Source organism: Macrobrachium nipponense, chromosome 1 (genome assembly GCF_015104395.2).
Source record: "Macrobrachium nipponense isolate FS-2020 chromosome 1, ASM1510439v2, whole genome shotgun sequence".
In the NCBI taxonomy this organism is placed as follows: Eukaryota; Metazoa; Arthropoda; class Malacostraca; order Decapoda; family Palaemonidae; genus Macrobrachium; species Macrobrachium nipponense.
In genome coordinates, this window is record NC_087200.1 from 156133556 (window position 1) to 156154580 (window position 21025).

General features: G+C 34.8%; 1 protein-coding gene across 1 annotated transcript in view; it reads left to right on the top strand.

The window, feature by feature from the left end:
• Positions 1-21025, top strand: part of LOC135219776 (basement membrane-specific heparan sulfate proteoglycan core protein-like) — a gene marked incomplete in the record, with an annotated part of 1285796 nt that overhangs the window by 702188 nt on the left and 562583 nt on the right. Inside the window, 2 exon segments of the mRNA XM_064256828.1 lie at positions 8220-8369; positions 19070-19252. Coding sequence (XP_064112898.1) covers positions 8220-8369; positions 19070-19252 — 333 coding nt within the window.

Here is a 21025-nt window from a genome sequence, read left to right on the forward strand (position 1 = left end):
GACTTGAAGCAAACAAGGCTATTGGCAGAGTCATGAAGCCATTTCTATAATGCCTTGGTCGAATGTAGCTTTTCATGTGACTGGTTGTTCATTAATTGTTTTTCTGAAGAATGAAACAGTAGCAAATGAGAATCACAAACCACAGTATAATTATTGAGTTCTGTATTTAAAGAAGAATACCATTACAAAATAATTTGCTCTTATTCTTAAATTAGCATGTTTCGTTAGTGTACAGCTAAAGAGTGTCACATGATGCATTATCTTAATGTAGAGAGAGTAATTAACTTTAATGTAGTTATAGGAAATTTATGGAAAGTTGTTTTTTACAGGAAGAAATAAAAATAGACTAATTGAATTTGATGGCATATAAGATGCATTGGAGCATAATCAGGAAAATTGTTTTTTGTTTACCGATTTACGATCTCTTATCCAATATTCTGAAAAAAAAAAAACTCTAAAAACACTAATTTTTTTGTGGAGGGTAGAGCATCAATCTTAAGGTTCATTCGGTGTGCCAACAGCTGAACTAAGTCACCCCGAGTCACTTGAGTGGGACATGGCAAGACTTAGCAGGTTGGCCAGCAGAATGTGCATGTAAACTGTTGGTCTGAGTTAGCTGTTACACTTACAGTATCCATTTGCAAAAGTCAGATAGTACAGTTGTATTTAAAATTATGATACTTTTAATAAAACAATTATTTTACTCACTGTATCCAATTATCATTCATGTGATATCACATCATATGAAATAAGAACCTTGCAGTCATTTGCCAGTTACATAACCAGCCTGAGAAGAGTTTACTTGAGATTCAGAGGTCTGGAAAAACTAACCCCTATTAATAATAATAATGCCAGTTACATTCTCAAAATTGTTCAGCTGATGGAGTTTTACTGACATCGTTATTATCATGTGTTGCCAAGTGATAGCTGATGGAGTACTGTTGATATTCCTACTGCTATCAGTTGCTAAATGAAACCTAATTAGGAGATATTTTTTGTTAATTAAGAAAGCTGGGTTAAAAAATGCAGCTTACCGTTATCTATAAATGCTGTAAATCTTAAACAAAGTAGGTGATATTTCATCAGTTGTAGATGTTGCTTTGCTTTTCACAAGGTTTTTTCCATCCAGCCCAATATTTGTTTCTTCAGTCCCACTTGCAAGCTGCAACTTAAGTGTCTTAAGACCTTATTCATTGCATGAATGATGAATAAATACTATGTATTTATTTTATATTTACTTATGGAAGTCACCATTGAAAATTACCAAGATTTTAACAAGTTGACAACTCTAATGCCAGTAAATGTGTAATATTGACAGTAGTTAACATTAGCAAACAGCTGTTTCTCAGTTTGGTTGTATACGTCAGTGTACGTCTTGATACTGTTTACACTAGTGTTTCTCATGAAATATTAAGTTATTAATTAAAAGAAATAATAATGGATTATTAAACAACCCAAAAGTTTGGTAAACCTGGTTAAATAAATGACAATTTGCTCATAGCCTTTCCAACATTTGATTCTAGCCTTAAAAATTAATCAGAAGCCAAATTAGATGTAATATACATTATTAATGTTATTGACTAAAACTCAGCGATGGTATACCTATATCTTTCTTCCAGAGGTACCAGTTATTTATAGCTAGCAGTGTGTTGGGGCATATTTCAGTATGGCAAACTTCAGTGGTGCTTTATGATAGTCCTTTTGACAGTACCATTGATATTATTTTTTAGTAAGATATGATAATATAATTTCCTTATTTAAGTAAAAGATGTTCTGGAGAAAGTAACTCTACAATAGCAAGCTGTGAGGGTAACAGTTTCCTACAGGAGGCCTCACCTTCATATATTAGACCCAGTGGTGATTTTTTTTAGTCATTTTTTTCAAAGTGCAGCTTATATGCCATCCAATACAGTAAATATAAAGATGAAATCATTGGGCCAAGCCCTTGAGAGAATGAATGAAATCTTGTTCTGATAAGCAGTTTAGTGAAATGGGTATATAGATACTATAGTTTTATTTTTGGGACATTGTTAGTCAGCCTTTTTCAAGAATATATATGGATTCTTGCTCTAGTATATGACTTCTGAACCAAAGTCTTCAACAGAAAAATCATACCATAGGATCAAAAGACTGCTTGACTTATCCATTAGGTAGTCCACCTGGAAAGCCATCAAGGCATCTTAGCTAACAAAACACTGATGGATTATCCTGCTCCAACAGATTTTTTCCTGTTTCACCACTTTTTGTTAGCGGTATAGTTGTTACTTTGTTTAGGTCACACACTTTTATGTTCCTACACTTATGTTGTAAGATGTCATTTTTCATTATTCTTGCTGTACCAGTAACTTGTGGTTCAACTTGCCAAATTCACATGTTTCATTTATCTAGATCAAGGCAACTTATTCTTTAAAGCCAATGAAGGCTATTTCCTTATGTCACAGCACTTTGTACCTGTAAGTCCTGAGCTCAGGTTTTTTTTGTCTGCAGTGTATTTATCTTGTAACCTGTGCTTTTAGAACTTTACAATCCCTGTGAAGGGGTAAGAGTTGATTTGTGCTTTTGCTGATGCATGCTTTGGAGTAATGTTGTTTAGTGCAGGCATTCATCTTCTATTTATTTTTGTCACAAATACTACATTAGTCTCTGTTGTAGTTTTTGTTGCTAGTAAAGTAACCAGGTCTAACTGTTGTGTTGTGTTGGTCTCCTTTTCTCATCCAAATCCCTGTCTCTAGTTGGGTGGGTAAGAGAAAGTTAATTCTGGACCTTCCATTTTTCATATTTGTTTAGTTTAGCAAATCATTATTAGATAGAATACATTTCAACAAGACCACCGAGTCAAATTTGTACTCATAATGCTCATCCCCTTAGCATTCCTGAGGTCTGTTCCATTTGTTGTCCCAATTTTGGGTTAGTGATATTGGCATTCTCTTCATATGTTTTATTCTTAGCTCCATTGCTTCAAGTTTTGAGGCTTTATAAGTGGAGGAGCTGACCTATTCATATGATCAGGGCGAAGGATGATACTATTTCAAAGAACCTTATACCAAATGAGGACTCTTTGGTCTGGTTAGAATTCATGGGAGTTAAGCTAAGTATATCTTAGTTTTACCAGACCACTGAGCTGATTAACAGCTCTCCTAGGGCTGGCCCGAAGGATTAGATATTTTTACATGGCTAGAAACCAATTGGTTACCTAGCAGCGGGACCTACAGCTTATTGTGGGATCCGAACCTGTTATATCAGAAATGAATTTATATCACGAGAAATAAGTTCCTCTGGTTCCGCGTTGGCCGAGCTGAGAATCGAACCAGAAAAAAATTGTTTGTTGGAGGCCAGCATAGTGTTTGGCTTACAGTAGTGAAGCAGATAATATTTAAAAGGTCACTGAATCAAAGCTAATATAGCCATTTTAATTTAAGGTTTTCAAATTCGTTTGCAAATTAACAAGAATTATGTGGTCCATGGAGATTTGATGAACACATAACATGACCTGGTCCATGAATGTAGAGGAATACACCCTAACAAATATTTGGTTTTCCTAATTTTGACAAACAGTGTGATCTGTTAAGAAAATCCAATGAAAAAAATTGCCTCAAATAGACATGTTCGTACGTATATCTCATATTTTAGGTTTTCAAGCAGTCACAGTAACAACTTGAAGAATAGAGTATTTATTATGTATAAATACATGTAGGATTATAAGTTTGCATGCATACATGTTTTAGTATCGACAAGAAAAGTGAAGATACAGTTTTCTTAAATCTTAAATTGCTCAATAATGCCACACCTGGCAACTCTAGAAAGGGGGTGGAGCTTCAAAATCATCGTGTTTGTTGCTTTCTAGATTTTCAGTTACTTTAAACCATAAATATTCTGTAGAAGTCCTATAATCTTTTATACTTGAATGGAGTAACAGCCTCGATATTATTTGATGATGTTGGCTTGGGAACATCAGTTCAGAGTAGAATATAGATAATCCTTCTTTTAAACAAACCGTGAAACCTAACTCATAAGTGATTTTATGATACTAAAATGACATAAAGTTTGTGTAATTTGAAATGGATCTTAAATAAGGAGAGATTTTATTTAAAATTTAGACAATGCTGGTGGTAATTGGGGGGAACAATACGTATAGTAATGAATGCAATATTATGACGAGAGAGAGAGAGAAAGAGCGAGTGAGCATAAGCTGAGGCCTATGTATAGAGATACTTAATTTATTATATTTTAAGAGATTGAGTGATAATATTTCTTTAAATATGTTTTAGAAGTGGAGAGAGAAAGCAAAATCTGCATACATGAAAGCATAGGCCTATTTATAGCTACTTACTTCATTATATTTTCTTAGAGAGATTGATTGAAAATATATATTTAAAATATTTAAAGTATGTATGTTTTAGAAGTGGAGAGAGAGAGAGAGAGAGAGAGAGAGAGAGAGAGAGAGAGTATTGGTGATGCACTTGCGATGGGGAAAGGGATACCTGGGAAGTAGGGTGATATGGCTGCCAAGATCGTGCTTCACTATGCTAGATAAAATACAAAAGGACCATAGTATTCAAGTTAATTCTTTAAGAAATCCATACACTAATCTTGCTTGCATTTGACAGTTGCTGTAACATTAAAAAAGTGTCAAAAGACATTGAAAATTTCAACCAGAGGCAACAATCATTCTTGCTTTCTTGATACAGACTCTGATTTTGAAAATCGATTTTCATCCACAGATCATTCGTAAAAAAGCTGTGTAAAGTAAAAATATTTATTACCACAAATAACTCAATATCTATTTCACAGGTAATTGAAGTTTTATATTGTGCAAAAAATGCTGATGTGTTGGGAGATCCGTCAGCTTTACACTAAAGTAATGCAGCCTTGTTAGCTGTGTATGCTAACTCTGAACTGCTTGTAATGGGAGCATAGCCAAAAAATCTTCGAGTTGACTGGCTACTTTAACCTTAATAAAGATTTCCTTTTAATGATAGTAGCTTTGTAACAGCCACTAGCATTTCATCCAAGTCAATGTCAGTGTCATCAAAGTGTGAAAGCTGTTACACTAGTATATATTCAGTCTTGTACTTTCTCGCCCAAAGCACTCGGACTCCTCCTCACATCATAGAAAACACTCTTCTGAATTCAACTAGATTTGCTCAACCTACCTTAGCTGTTGCAACATTTACTGCCATTGATATCAGCTAACTTTAAATGCTTTGGAATATAAACATAAATTGTAGAAACTGAAATAATTACAATCACCACATAGGATGATGCAATAATATTCCCTCTCATGAAGGAAAGCGAGTAAATATTGTCGTCATGATATGTAGTACTACAATCATAAATTCATAATCTATCTTCTAGATCTCTATGAATGAATCCATATGATAAATTCCAATTACTTCGGACATACTATATCATGCTTTTAAGTATCTAAATATTTTTGTTTTGCAGTTTTAACTTATATGATATAATTTGCATTGTATTTTCATATTCTAGAGTAAATTTACTAAGATTATGTCTTTTCAGTAAATAACAAATTGGAAATTCTATGTTCGAAAGCTAATGAAAACTGTATCTTCACTTTTCTTGCCGATTGTACACATGGTTTTATCAAGATAAAATCATACACTCTAGTTTACCTTAAGGGGGATTATGAATCCATACACATTAGCTGGGGTAAACTGTTTAGTAATAATGATACTAGTCCACTATTTGAAAGATGCTGTAACTTTGGTGTCAGCTAAGCCAGAATCCTTTTCCCCTTTGGTTTTGAAATGGACTTGAACTCACTGAGAATCAATTCATGTTGGTAATGGAAGAAACTTAATTTATCACGGGATTTCTTTAAATTTCTGGAATAGCAATTTGTTTAGCTAATTCAGTTAAGGGTACCATAATGGCCAGGAAACTTGGAAGACTGGCCACATTCCTACATTCCCAGATTGAGGTAAATTAGTTTGATCTCCCCTAGTGAAGTTCTCTCACTTGCAAGATTGAATATTTTGTGTGGAAACATATGATACAGCTTCTTGTGCAGTTCTTTGCTAAGAAGTTTTCTCCAGAGTTGATTAGGTCCTAATTTCAAAAATCCTCAGAAAAAAATTATAGAAAAGATGGCCCTCTGGAGTACAGCTTCTTAAGTTATTGTCATTGGGTCAGGCATCAGTTCTATATCAGAAAGAGATTACTTTGTTGCAGCCTTCCCTAAACCCTTTTAACATGGCCTTCTAACGTGTCTTAAATGTTTTCATGTCTGTTTCATAGTAAGTTTCTTCTTGGAGGAGAACTTACTAAAATTCATGGCTATTTGTTGAACCAGAAATTTATCCATCTTCAGCTTTAGGCTCTGCCTTCACTTAAGAAATTATTACTGCCCTAACATTCCAGGCAACATGAAACCCATTAGCTCTATATCATTCAATTCCCATTTTTATGACTGCCCCTATCCAGCCAATTAGTACCCAAGTAGATAGCGACAAATGTGGTCAGGGTAAAAATTGTAGTAAATGCAGTAAACAGAGGTGTTATTACAATTAGTTCTAAGAACAAATGGAGTAAGTTTATGCATTCCATCCCATTTCAGTTTTTCTTATACCTGCATCCACAAATTAATCATGGAAGTGTTATCCATCTGTCATCTTGAGGGTGGTCAGCTCAAGCTTGATTTTCAATACTTTTCAGGAACAAATTGCAACATTTGTTTAGGAATACACAGCTTCATATAGCATTTTTTATTTTGCTCTCCAGAGGTTTTGCAATTCTTATCTGTTAAGATATTCTAAAACGGCTTCGGAGAAGCCTTATATGATATCACCAGATCCACATCAGCGAATCACTGAAGAATCATACTATCATGGCAGATCTTCGTGCACGTAGCTATCAGATCAAGTGGTGATCTCTTTGGTGACTTACATTCAGTTTTAAGAATGTTTAGATACAGATTTTTAAAGTGTTATTTTAAAGTAGATACCAAGAGATATGTTGGAGTTGTACACTCATTAACCATTTGTCCCCATGAGAGGCATCTTATGGAATATGCATCCCTTACTATGTAAAGATTATTACTTGGATCTCCCACAAAGGCTTCTTCAGAGAAAGGTTCCACTTTGGTTCTCTGCTACATTATCCAGTAGGAGTATCATATTTGAAGCACAGCAGAGTAGTTTTTTTTTTTTTTTTTTGAGGTATAGTAGCTCCTTTTAAAAAAATCATTCAACCCTTTTTGAAGTATTTTCCAAGACAGAGTTGTATATACGTATTACTGGCCAGAAATATCCTGTCTTTCATGGTATCAAAATGATTGCTGTCATGAAGATGTTCAAATATTTACTCACTGATTTATGCACCATTATCTGCTTTATCACTGTCAACCCTGTGCCATGTCGAGAAAGGTACTGCAATTTTATTTTAACTTATTATCTTACATTTATGGAGGTCCTTTACACTGTTTATAGCATTCACCCTTAATAACTTTTTTTTACCTTATGTTCTTTAGCTTTCAGGCTTAGAATGTGGTCTATAAATAAATGTAATATTTCTATTGAGCTTCAATGGCAATTAGTTGTGGTGGTGCAATGTCCCATTGTATGCAACTGTTATTATGGTTTAAGGGATTATTGCTATTGTGTTTTTATATAGTAGTAGCTTGATCATAATTGTTAGGGATGTTTTTTAAAGGGAGGGAGGTAGAAGCCTGAAATAGAGAAATTGGGTCGTATGTCATTGGTATTCTAGGCTTCCTTCTGTAGAGTGGACAGAAATTTCTAGTTCACCCTTAGTGGGTTACCTGGTTGTATGGAGATGAGATACCCCTGTTGGTGAATTTGGTTCTCAGAAAGTGCATTTGCAACAACATCCCCACCTTACCTCAAGTTTGGACAAACTTTGCTACAAATAGTATACTGTTTGGGTGTCAGGTCCCACAAACATTAGAAATTCGTTAGTGAATTACTCTGAAAAGAAAATTATTTTGTATTCATAATTAAAGTTTTACTCTATTCTCAGTGCTCCTCTTTTATAATTCAGATATTTTATTAAGCCAATTCAGATCCTCTGAATATGCATGTATTCTTAAATTAAAACACAATAACAGCATAAATTTGCTTCAGGTAATTGGCAGTTAATACTAATTTCTGGTGACAAGTTTTATCATGGTGTTTTGTGCTATATTTATGTAATACTGTATTTGCTTTTCTTGAAATCCTCTACATAAGTTCAAAAATCAGTTACAGCAGATCCAGGTGTACCACCTCCACGAGAATCTTGCACTCTGGACCAGTTTACATGTAGAAATGGGTTTTGCATTGAACAATTTCATCATTGTGATGGCCGACAAGATTGCAGTGATGGATCTGATGAAGATAACTGTGAATCTAGTGTGTACCTGCTAGTTTAGTTTTGCAACTATATTAGTGATACTATTTTTCAGCGCCTTGCTTGATACACTGTAGGCAATAACAAAGGTTCTTTGTAACACCTTTGGCCACAATTGTATTACTTTCCTTTGACTGTTCATTTATTCCTAATGGTCTCTTTCACTTTATTCCTTTAAACTGCCCAGCCCCTTTTCATTTTTCATTTGAAGAACAAATCCTTCATGCAAGCCCAGCAGTGTGACTTGGGAAGCTTTACTAAACTTCTCCATAGTAATGATGATTGCTCTCTCTCTCTCTCTCTCTTTCTGTTTTGAATTGTTTAAATGTTTTCAGGTTTGCAGGTTGCATGTTTTTGTACTCTAATTAATGATTATTAATGTTAGTGTTCATTCACTTCTTGCAAAAGTGTAGTAGCAAGATGGTTAAAAATTCTCTGATGTTATTTAGGACAAAAAGGGGAAGAAAATGTACATTGGGTGAGACTTAGAAGCAGTTTACAATTTTAAAAATTCATAATCTTTGGCCAGTACTTATACAAGACTTTTGAACCAGCCCCAAGAGAAGAAAGTAGTTTAAGCAGGTGACAGGGCTAAATTATTTACTACACTAATTCAAGGTAATGACACTCCAGAATATAAATGCAGTGGTACCTCGAGATACGAAAGGCTCAGCTTACGAGTTTATGAAAAACTCGAGATTCGAAAGCAAATACGAAGATTTTTGCGGCTCTTAATACGAAAATTGTTCAAGATACGAAAGGTTGTTGCTGTAAAGTCCGAGATTCGCCCGGACCACCGATAACAATTTTAAAACTCGCTCGCTGCCAACTGAGTAGACTTGCCACCATCCTCCCGCTCTCCCATTGGTTCCTGATGCTTGTCACTGCCATAAGATCCTTCTCTCCTATTGGTCAGCATCTCTCCCATGATCCCGTCATGCATCTACATAGCGGTGTGCTTTTTCGGCCGCTTTGCAGCATCTTTGGTATCATAAGCACGCGGAATTCGTTCGTTCTATACGATTTCGTTTATTAATGTAAATTCGTTTGTGATTTCATTGTAGTACTACTTTATCGTGTTGTGTGAGAACTTTACTTCATACGTACACGTACTTCATAAATTAATTACGTACAGTATATACGTAGTCATGGGTCCCAAGAAAGTTGAAGTAGGAAAGAAGATGCTTTTTTTGGAGATGAAGATGGAGATCATTAAAAAATATGAAGCTGGTGTGATTGCCAAGGAATACGGCCGAAATCTGTCGACAATAGGCACCATCCTTAAGCAGAAGGATGTCATCTAAGCAGCTACACCTTCCAAGGGCATGACTATTTAGTCCAGCAAGAGGAGCCACGTGCACGATGAAATGGAAAGGCTTCTTCTTGTCTGGATGAAAGCTGGCGATACGATAACCGAGACGACAATCTGCCACAAGGCCAGCGCTATTTTCGTCGATTTGATTGCCCAGGCCGAAGACGACAGAGTACAAGGGACATCGACGCCAACCCCAGAGTTCAAGGCTTCTCATGGGTGGTTCGAAAAATTCTGTAAACGGACTGGCATCCATTCAGTGGTGCGGCATGGGGAGGCGGCCAGATCGGTCACGAAAGCGGCCAAGCCTTTATTAAGACGTTCGACTAGATGACTCTCAAAGAAGGCTACAGTTCACAGCAAGTCTTCAACTATGATGAGACTGGCCTTTTTTGGAAAAAAAATACCTCGTCGGACGTATATCATGCAGGAAAAGAAGAAGCTACCCGGGCATAAGCCTATGAAAGACAGGCTTACACTCGCACTTTGTTCCAATGCCAGTGGGGATTGCAAGGTGAAGCCCCTACTTGTGTATCATTCGGAGACTCCTTGAGCCTTCAAGGCCCACAAAGTGCTTAAGGAGAAGTTTCCAGTGATGTGGAGGGCTAATGCGAAAGCCTGGGTAACGAGACTTTTGGTCACCGCTGTGTTTCGGCCCGACAGTAAAGAAATTCTTGGAAGAGAAGCTCCTCCCTCTGAAATGTCTGCTGTTGTTGGACAATGCCCCTGCTCACCCTCCTGGCCTCGAGGAAGATATCCTAGCGAAGTATTTGTTTATCAAGGTTCTTTATCTTCCGCCTAACACCACCCCTCTCCTCCAGCCCATGGACCAGCAAGTGATATTGAACTTCAAGAAGCTGTATATGAAACATCTTTTCAAGAGATGTTTCGACATCACTGATACCACAAACCTCACCTTGCGTGAATTTTGGAAGAAGCATTTCGATGTTGTGATATGCATCCGACTCATCGACCAAGCTTGGCAGGAGGTTTCGAGGCAAACCTTGAATTCCTCGTGGAGGAAACTCTGGCCTGATGCCGTATCCACCTGAGACATTGAGGGATTCGATGTGGGCGAAGCTGGTGCTGCAGATTCAGGAACAGTTGACGATCCTGAAACTGTTTCGCATTCAGATCTTGACGAGATCGTTACACTCGGCAAGTCCATGGGGCTGGTCATCGACGAGGACGACATCAATGACCTTCTCGAGGAGCACCAAGAGGAGCTTACGACGGATGACCTGAAGGAGTTGGAGGCCATGCAACATAATGTCGTTCAAGAAGAGTTCTCTAGCAGCGGCGAGGAGGAGGAGGACAACTCTATGACAACGGCAGAAATTAAGGATGCTTTAGCTGCTTTTCATAAGGTGCAATCATTCATAGAAAAGAGACACCCCGAAAAGGCTTACACAAGTCATATGCTTGCACAGTTCGATGACGTTTGCCTGAGTCATTTCAGGAACATTGTCAAAAGCTGGCAGAAGCAATCTTCCTTGGATAGTTATTTTTTAAAGAGGCCTTTAGTAGGACTAAGCAAAAAGGAAGAACCAAGTGATACTACGAAAACGTAAAGTATAAATAAGTATAAAAAAGAATTAAAAATAAAAAAAGGACAAAAAAAAAAATTATTTTAAGTTTTTTGTAAAGTTAAGTGTTACAGTTTTGTAAATGTGTTTCGTAAAGTTTAGTTTATGTTTTCCTGACATTTTTTAATGTGTTTTGTAAAGTTGAAGTGTACGTATCTGCCGTTTGTCCTCCTCCTCTGTCGCCACTTTCGGAGATAGCCTCACTCGAAAGGTAAGCTTCCACATTTTACTACCTATGTACGTATGCACGTACAGTATTTCTTGTATACCATGTACACTAATACACTTTATTTACAGGTACATACATATTAGTACTACTAGTATGTATTAAGTTGGGTATTGAATGGTCCAAATTGTTGTAATATTTCATTGTTTATGGGTCAATTTAGCTTTATTATGAAATTTACTGGGGTGTTTTTGGAGGGCTTGGAACGGATTAGCCATTTTACATGTAAAATGTGGTTCAAGATACGTAAAACTTATGATACGAAGGGCGCCTCGGAACGTATTAATTTTGTATCTTGAGGTACCACTATATATATATATATAAATATATATATATATATATATATGTATGTGTGTGTATGTTTGTGTGTGTGTGCATGTGTGTGTGTGTGTGTGTACAGGCAGTCCCCAGTTTATCAGTGGCCTCGATTATTGGCAGTCTGGTTTTTAGTGCCAAAAATCAGCAATTTTTGCCGCCAGAATAATAGAGTAGTATTGGTGCCAATACATACCTAATAGAGGTACCATTGAAATGGAACCCCCACTGATGACCGGGACTGCCTATCTATATATATATATATATATATATATATATATATATATATAGTATATAGTATATATATATATCTATACTATATATATATATATACTATATGTACTATATATATATATATATATATAATAATATATATATGATATATAATATATATATATAATATATATATATATATATAATATATATATATATATATAATATATATATTATATATATATATATAATAATATATTATATATATATATATATATAATATTATATATATGTATATATATATATATATATATATATATATATATACATACATACTACATACTACATACATATATATATATATATAATATACATATATATATTGTGACAAAGTGGCCTAGAGCATCTGGGTCTGGATACCATTAATACTTGGTGCACGAAGTAGTCAAAGATCTGTGTCTGGACACCATTAATATTTGTTAACCCAAATTGCCAAGTATCTGGCGTTACCCTACTTACCTTAAAATTTTGTACTTGCTAGCACAAGAGACCCTTTTATTCCTGGGTCTAGGACACCCTTTGTACTTGGGGCACAGTTTGATCAAGTACTTGGTTATTGCTTAACTCACTACAGCCCGACACCTGACCCTTCATCACAATTACTAAATGACTGAATATTCTAAAGGTAACAGTGATCCCTTATAGAACAGATCAGTCAAGAAAACAATCATCTAAGTTCATTAAAATGGATGTGAGGTAATCTTAATTAAAGGGCATCACTCCTTCTGCAGTTTCAAATCTAAGTTTTTCCTTGATTCTGATTCATTTGAGGGAAACGGCACAATTACTACTCTATATTTCTACCTAAACAAAAAATAAAATATGATACTGGTGGTTAAATGAAATGCTCATATAAATTTTAAATACAAAAATTTATTTGTAAATTTAAAATTTATAAGTAAAATTCACAATCTCAGGGAAATTATTATTACTTGAAAATAGAAGTTTAATTGATTCTTGAATTAATTATTAAGCAAAATTAAATCAAAATTTTTTTAGGAGAATTAATTAAATCAAATCACAAAGCAGTAATTAAATTTGAAATGAAATTTAATTAAATGCAAATTAATTTGTAAGTGTTAGATTCAGATAATTACACAATAGAATATTATTCAAACTAATTAAACAAAATAAAGACAATGCAAAAAAACATAATGCATAATATGAAAACAATTAAAGCATTGACAGTTCGAACATTAAGCATATAAAATGGACTTGTCAAAAAAAACAAAGCAAAAGAAAATTTGCATAAAAATTATAATTTTATCCACACATAAAATAAAACCTCGAAGTGCACTTCAAAACATTTGAAAAATACCTGTATACGCAGCTGCAACTTCTCACTCAAACAAAAGGCCTGTTACATACGTCTACACTTTCGTGGGCACCTTCACAAAACTAATAAAAATAACACAATGTTCAGATTCCACAAACAACACATATATTACTAAGAATTATATATGAATGAGAGACCACATTATAAATAAACGTGAATTACGTTACGGTAATCTTGAGTGAGCGAGCGAGAGAGAGAAGAGATTTTGAGAGAGAGAGAGGGATATTTCTAATGCAAGCGGCTAGGTCTTGGAATCGAATGAATGGTTCTCTATCTCCATATGCGTATCGGCATATGAGGCAGTTAGCAAGACGAAAACATATTACGTCATCTCTATAGGGATATCGAGTATGGGGCCTCTTTTGCTATGTTCGCATATTTCTATGAACAAGGACCCCTTGTTTCGTTATAGGAGCTGCATTTAGGATGATTCAAAAATCAGCTTAGCAAAGGTATTCTCAAGATGTGAAAAACAACCCTCTCCAGAGGCTTACATATAAGTTCGTACTCTCTCTCTCTGTCTTGCGTATATTTCAAAATGAAAAGTTACACTACTTAACATGTGTTATCTTTAAATGTGGGAATCTGAACACAAAAACATACATTTCATAACATGATGCACAGGTTCTGAGGTGAATTAATCATATTACCACAATTATAATTGCATTATAAAACTTATTTTATAAGAATACATATATATATATATATATATATATATATATATATATATATATATATATATATATATATACACACCACACACACACACACACACACACACACACACACACAAAGGCAGTCCCCAGTTATCGGCCGTCTTGGTTAATGCTGATCCAGTTTTATGGCGCGTGTTTAGTGCCATAAAATCTGCGATTTATGGTACCATAAAGTGCTGAGTTTCAGTTATCGGTGCCATAAGGGGCTGATAGTAGAGTTATGGCACCATGACTTCCCTAACAGAGGTGCCATTATATATATATACAGTGGTACCTCGAGATACAAAATTAATCCGTTCCGAGGCGCCCTTCGTATCATGAGTTTTTCGTATCTTGAACCACATTTTACATGTAATATGGCTAATCCGTTCCAAGCCCTCCAAAAACACCCAGTAATTTCATAATAAAGCTAAATTAACCTATAAACAATGAAATACTACAACAATTTGGACCATTTAATACCTAACTTAATATGTACTGCTAATTACCTGTAAATAAAGAGTATTAGTGTACATGGTATACAAGAAATACTGTACGTACATATGTAGTAAAATGTGGAAGCTTACCTTTCGAGTGAGGCTATCTCCGAAAGTGGCGACAGAGGAGGAGGACAAACGGCAGATACATACACTTAACTTTATGAAACACAAAAAAAAATGTCAGAAAAACAAACTAAACTTTACAAAACACGTCAACAAAACTGTAACACTTAACTTTACAAAAAACTTAAAATTAAATTTTTTTTTTTCTTTTTTTTATTTTTACATTTTTTTTTACTTTTTTATACTTTATGTATTTCACAATGTTTCAATTTCTTCACCACCGAATGGATGCCAGTCCGTTTACGGAATTTTTCGAACCACCCATGAGAAGCCTTGAACTCTGGGGTTGCTGTCAATGTCACCCTCTCCTCTGTCATCATCAGCTTGGGCAATCAAATCGCCAAAAATAGCGCTGGCCTTGTGGCAGATTGCCGTCTCAGTTATCGTATCGCCATCGATTTCTTTGTCCTCAATCCATAGAAGAAGCAGCCTCTCCATTTCATCATGCACATGGCTCCTCTTGTTGGACAAAATAGTCACGCCCTTGGAAGGTGTAGGTGCTTTGATGGCTTCTTTCTGCTTTAGGATGGTGCCTATCATCGACGGATTTCGGCCGTATTCCTTAGAAATCACACTCAACCACAAGCCAGCTTAATACTTTTTTATTATCTCCATTTTTGTCTGCATAGAAAGCATTCTCTTCTTTCTGTGAACTTCAGCAACTGTACGTAATTAAGTTATGTAGTACGTATACTAATTAGGTTCTCACACAACACAATAAAGTATCACAACGAAATCACTTAACACGAATTTACATTAACAAACGAAATGATATATGTGAACGAACGAATTCTGTGTGCGTACGATAACACTGGTGAGAAGCAATGGCTGAAGAAGAACGCTGCTACGTACTAGTAGATGCATGGTGGGAGGGATGCTGACCAATAGGAGAGAAGGATCTCATGGCGGTGACTAGCATCAGGAACCAATGGGAGAGCGGGAGGATGGTGGCGAGTTTCAAAATTGTTATCGGTGGTCCGGGCGAATCTCGGACTTTACAGCAACAACCTTTCGTATCTTGAGCAATTTTTGTATGTAGAGCCGTAAAATTTTTCGTATTTGCTTTCGTATCTCGAGGTACACTGTGTATGTGTGGTATATATATATATATATATTTCTATCTTATATATATATTATTATATATATATATCATATATATATATATAATATATATAATATATATAATATATTTTACATGAGGCATGTTGCAAAAGTGTTCTAACCATCAAAAATGGCAGGTTAAATTTATAGGCAGGAACCTGTTGTACTTAGATTCAATTACCTTGTATTGATGTCAGAAAAGGCAAAAGTAAACATCCTGCATGATGTAGTAAAGTTTAAAGTGGCTTGTTTTGATCTAACATGATGAGCAGACTAACTTTAGATCGAGCACAAAAGTGTTCTAACCTGGAAGGGTGCCGCAGCCAATGAGAGCAAAGTATTCTATTGCGCCTCTCTGCTTGGCCAATCACAGTGCGCCTCAAGTGTTGTGGTCTGACATGCACCCTCAGACTTTTCTTACGGACTTTAAACCTGAGTACACTTGATTTTTTCATTTTGATTTTTGCTGTTTTCCTGCATTTTTGCCCAGAAGGAGTTCTAACTAAGAGGTCAATAGCCCTGCTACTGTCGAGTAGTGGAAGTGAGAGTGAGGATGATATTTGGAGCTAGGAACCACTTAAAAAGCGAGTTAGTGGTCCAATTTGGTGGAAGAACATTGCCAAACGAAAGTATAATAGTGAAGAGTCCTGTGTTGTTGTGGGTCCCACCAAGCATCACATGAAAGCCAAGACACCATGCCCCTCATGTATGAGCCCCAGAAAGTGTTATGATATGGTAGCTGTTGATAATGCCCAACTTCTTTTTAACCCTCACTGGATGGGTAAACAAATCAATATGCAGCTCATCAGGCCAGGTAAACTTGAGGTCGGCAAATTTACGAAAAAAAAAAGCATCAATGGAAGGAGAGAGTTATGTATGTATGTAATTGCATATGGTGAAAGAAAAAAGGTCTAAAACCTTTTATATACCTTCCACGAGAAGTTGAAAATGACTTTGTACAACCCATTTTGGGGCCTCTTTTACAAGACAATTGTAAATTTTACCAACTTATATATGTTTTTTTCTAATAAATTACTTTATTTTATTTTGTATAATAATAATAATAACAACTCACACAATATCAAAACAGATAAGAAATAAAATGAGTAACAAATTCTTAGGATATTTGTTGAAAAATATTTACGTAAATTTACCGAAAATGAAGATTCAGTAGCTTTTTTTATATGTACATTTTTTCTATTTCTTTGCATTTTTCTTTGCAAAATTACATTAACAACTGACATACTATCGTGAGATACAAGAATGAAAACCAACAGCAACCTCTTGGTATATTTATGAGCAAATTTACAAAAAGACGTCATGTGTGACAGAGCCGCAGTACATTCTCTCTTGAAATCAGAAGCAGAACTGAAGTCTGGGATGCCAGATTAGATTAGTGATTTTATCCGGTGTAAAAGTTGCCATTAGTGAATTTATGGGCTATAGAAGTATTAGTACCTTTTTCCCGCCCGATTCTTTCCAAATCGATGGCGCTTAATATTGCTTCGCTACTACAGCATCCCATCCACCACCCCAAACCTGTTATTAATACTTTTGAGACGCTACCCATCCATTAGGGGTTAATATTTTTTTACTTAACAAATTTGATAAAATCTGGAATTAGGCACAGCATAAATGTTTTAGAGAGCACTTCTTATTCCATACACTCTTTATTTAAAAAACAGCCTAACATCATGACTTGCTGAAGAAAAAAATAGAGGGGTTGGTAAATAAAAAATTAGGCTGTAACCAAAAAAATATTAAATATTAATAAAAAAATCAATGGCATGAAAGATCTAGCCTAAACATTTAATTTGATGTATAATAGTAATACATGGCGCCACTTTATTCGGTAGTATGTACTCAGTAATTAACTTTGACTGCTAATTACTGAAAACTAAGGTTGGGCAGGTTAACCCGCTTGCATGAAATGCCTCAAATATATGTATATATAATATATATATATATATATATATATATAATATATATATATATATATATATATTTATATACATACATACATACATACATACATACATACATACATACATACATACATGCAGACAGTACCTGGTTATCAGCAGACTCATTTATTGGCAATCCGGTTTTATGGTGCTTGTCTAGCGCCATAAAATCAGTGATTTATGGGCCTAGTTATGGTTATTGGCACCATAAGCATTCTTATGGCGTGCCATAAGGGTGCTTATTTATGGGGCCATAAGATTGCTTATTTATGGCGCGATAAGGGTGCTAATGGCACCGATAACCAGTTATTGATGCCATAAGTGCCATTATGGCACCATAAATCACCAAGTTTTGGTTAATGGCAGTTTTCACGTATTGGCACACCCCCCAGGAATAGAACCTTTGCCGATAACCGGGGACTGCTGCATGTGTATATATATATATATATATGTGTGTGTGTGTGTGTGTGTGTGTTTGCTTTGAGAATTTGTACCATACAAATTCAAGAGATATGGTTACTTGTTCAGTAAAATAATAGCTATTTATCATTAAATTGCAATAGTATCTAATTCTTTTGCAAACCTTGGGCAGGGAGTGAATGAATGCTACTTCAAGTAACAGATTCTGACTAATTAATTTTAATGAATAAATAGTTCTGTGACAGATAATTAAATACCTTAATTAACTAATTTACTGTAAGGTGCTAATTTTTAGGTAACTGTTTAAAAAATTACAGTGATTTACTGGAAGAATTAACTCTAAAATAGCTGAATTATATGATTTTGATATACATGCACTGTTCATGTTGTAACACAATTGAAAGGTGGTTGTGTGACTGTTCAGCAGTCTTCTGAATTTGCATAATTAAAATTGATTCTGCATTTGTCAACTGCTTTAAAGACTCGAAAGTATTTGAATCACGACTGTACTCATGTTTGTATTGTGGTGCTTTTCGTTTTGCAGTGTTTTAATTGAGTAAGCTTTTCATGTTGATATTTGTCTTAAAATACCATGAATTTTGATAAGAGCAGTTTGCCATGTTTTATTTACAGTATTTGTGAGGATATGTACTGAGTATTATTCTTGAAGATGAAGTCATTCTAGTATGTTAAAAGTGTTAAATGATTACCTATATGTCCTTTGTTCATGTGAATTTTTTTTTGTATAGGATGCTTTTCAAACTAGATTTGCATTGTTTATGGAATCTACTTTCCATTGAATAAGCTTCCTCAGTCTTTAAATTGAAATTTTACCCAAACTGCTTCTTTAGGGTGTCAGCCATACGAGTTTCAGTGCCGTGGTGGGCGGTGCATATCAAGGAATGCTCGTTGTGACGGCAGGAGGGACTGCTTTGATGGCTCAGATGAAAGCGATTGCCCTGTATCTACTCCATATATCCCCTTTACACCTCCAACACCTACACCATCTACCCCAAGTCGACCTCCTCCTAGGAGTATGTTTTTTAGGCTTTGGTTTTTTACTGGATTGCTCTCAACAGAATGACTTAACAACAGTGCTGTACTTATCTGGGCATGAGACTAAATTAACCTACTCTTCAGTTATTACCTTACAGGGATTTCCTGAAGTATCACCCTATCAACTGAACTGCTTTTACCTTTTGATATTTTTTATTTATCCTGGTTTAGGTTACATACTTTCAGATCTTTTGTCTGCATAGACATGCTGCTATATTTCCTTTGGTGGGAATATTGTTTATGTATAGTTATTACTCACTGTACAGCTTTTTAATAGCATAGTATCCTGCAGAGTAATAAAGATATCATTATGATATTAAAAACTTGTGTGCAATAGTCCTAAGCTGACAATCTGTGCTTTTTACCTCTTCTGTATGTTATGAAACTAACATGTGATTTAAGGTCAACTAATACTCTGTCATTTCAAAATGTACAGTACATTATCCCGTTAATGGGTTATATTTGTGAAAAGATATGTCAAATTTGAATTCATTTTTGTTATATTTTTACACAGGCAGAGAGAATATACAAATATATATATATATATATATATATATATATATATATATATATATATATATATATATATATATATATATATATATATATATATATATATATATATATATATATATATATATATATATATATATATATATATATATATATATATATATATATATTGCAGTTTAAAACTATTTAAGTAGATTTGGCATAATAAAAGTAATGCCATCACTGTGATATTGTACTGTGCATTTGAATAGCTGCTGTTTATCTTCTAAATGAAAATGAGGTGACAAACAAAAGTTTTATTTTCTTTTAAATTATGTCATTCTGCTTTCAGTGAAGTATGACCTATGCCTGAGAGACCAGTTCAAGTGTAAAAACGGCATGTGTATAAGCAGCAGACATGTGTGTGATGGCTATAATCAGTGCCAAGACAACTCAGATGAAATGACATGTGGCTCAGGTGGTGGTACTAATCATTTAGGAATGATCTTTCAACATTTTCCTATGACAATTTATCTTCTACATGTTTTGGTATTTTCAGGACACCAGTGCATGTGGTCACTCCTGATTTTACAAATTTAGTATCCTTTACAGTCTAACAATTGGATGTTGACCTTATGCCTGCAGTGAATATATTAAGTAACTTTGTTCCTTAGCAAGCATGCCATGCATTTATTCAGAACTAGCAAATAGTGCGGGAGTTGATCTCTCCAGTCAGCGCACTGTTTACCCGTTACTCCTATGTTTCAAAGCTTAAAAGTTTAGTTTTTGCTGTCATATTGTGTTTTCTTATTCTTTCAGGTAAGCAGCAAGTAATCAAGTATTTTATGTTCCAATCTTAGATCTGCCATCTATCACAGTAGTATAGTGCTTGTATTGTGCTAAGTATTTATACATGGTATGGATACAGTTTATTGCATGGTCATATTAACTGCTGCCATTTTTTTATTTTTGTGTTTGTTATACCAATACGTACTATGAATATGCAGCATATCACTCATTTAAAGTCTATATATATATAGAACGCTGGATGTGCCATCATATGCCATGACAATAATTCAATTTTCATTTCTAAAGATTGTTAATTATATATTACTGATCTTCTTGCAACACAAGCTACCAGTGAGATTACGAAATATTACCCACCCCAGAAATATGACATCAGTTGATTCAAGAGTGCGTTGGAAGTTTCAAGAATTGTGCAACAAACCGAGTTAATATATGAGATTAAGTATTCTGGA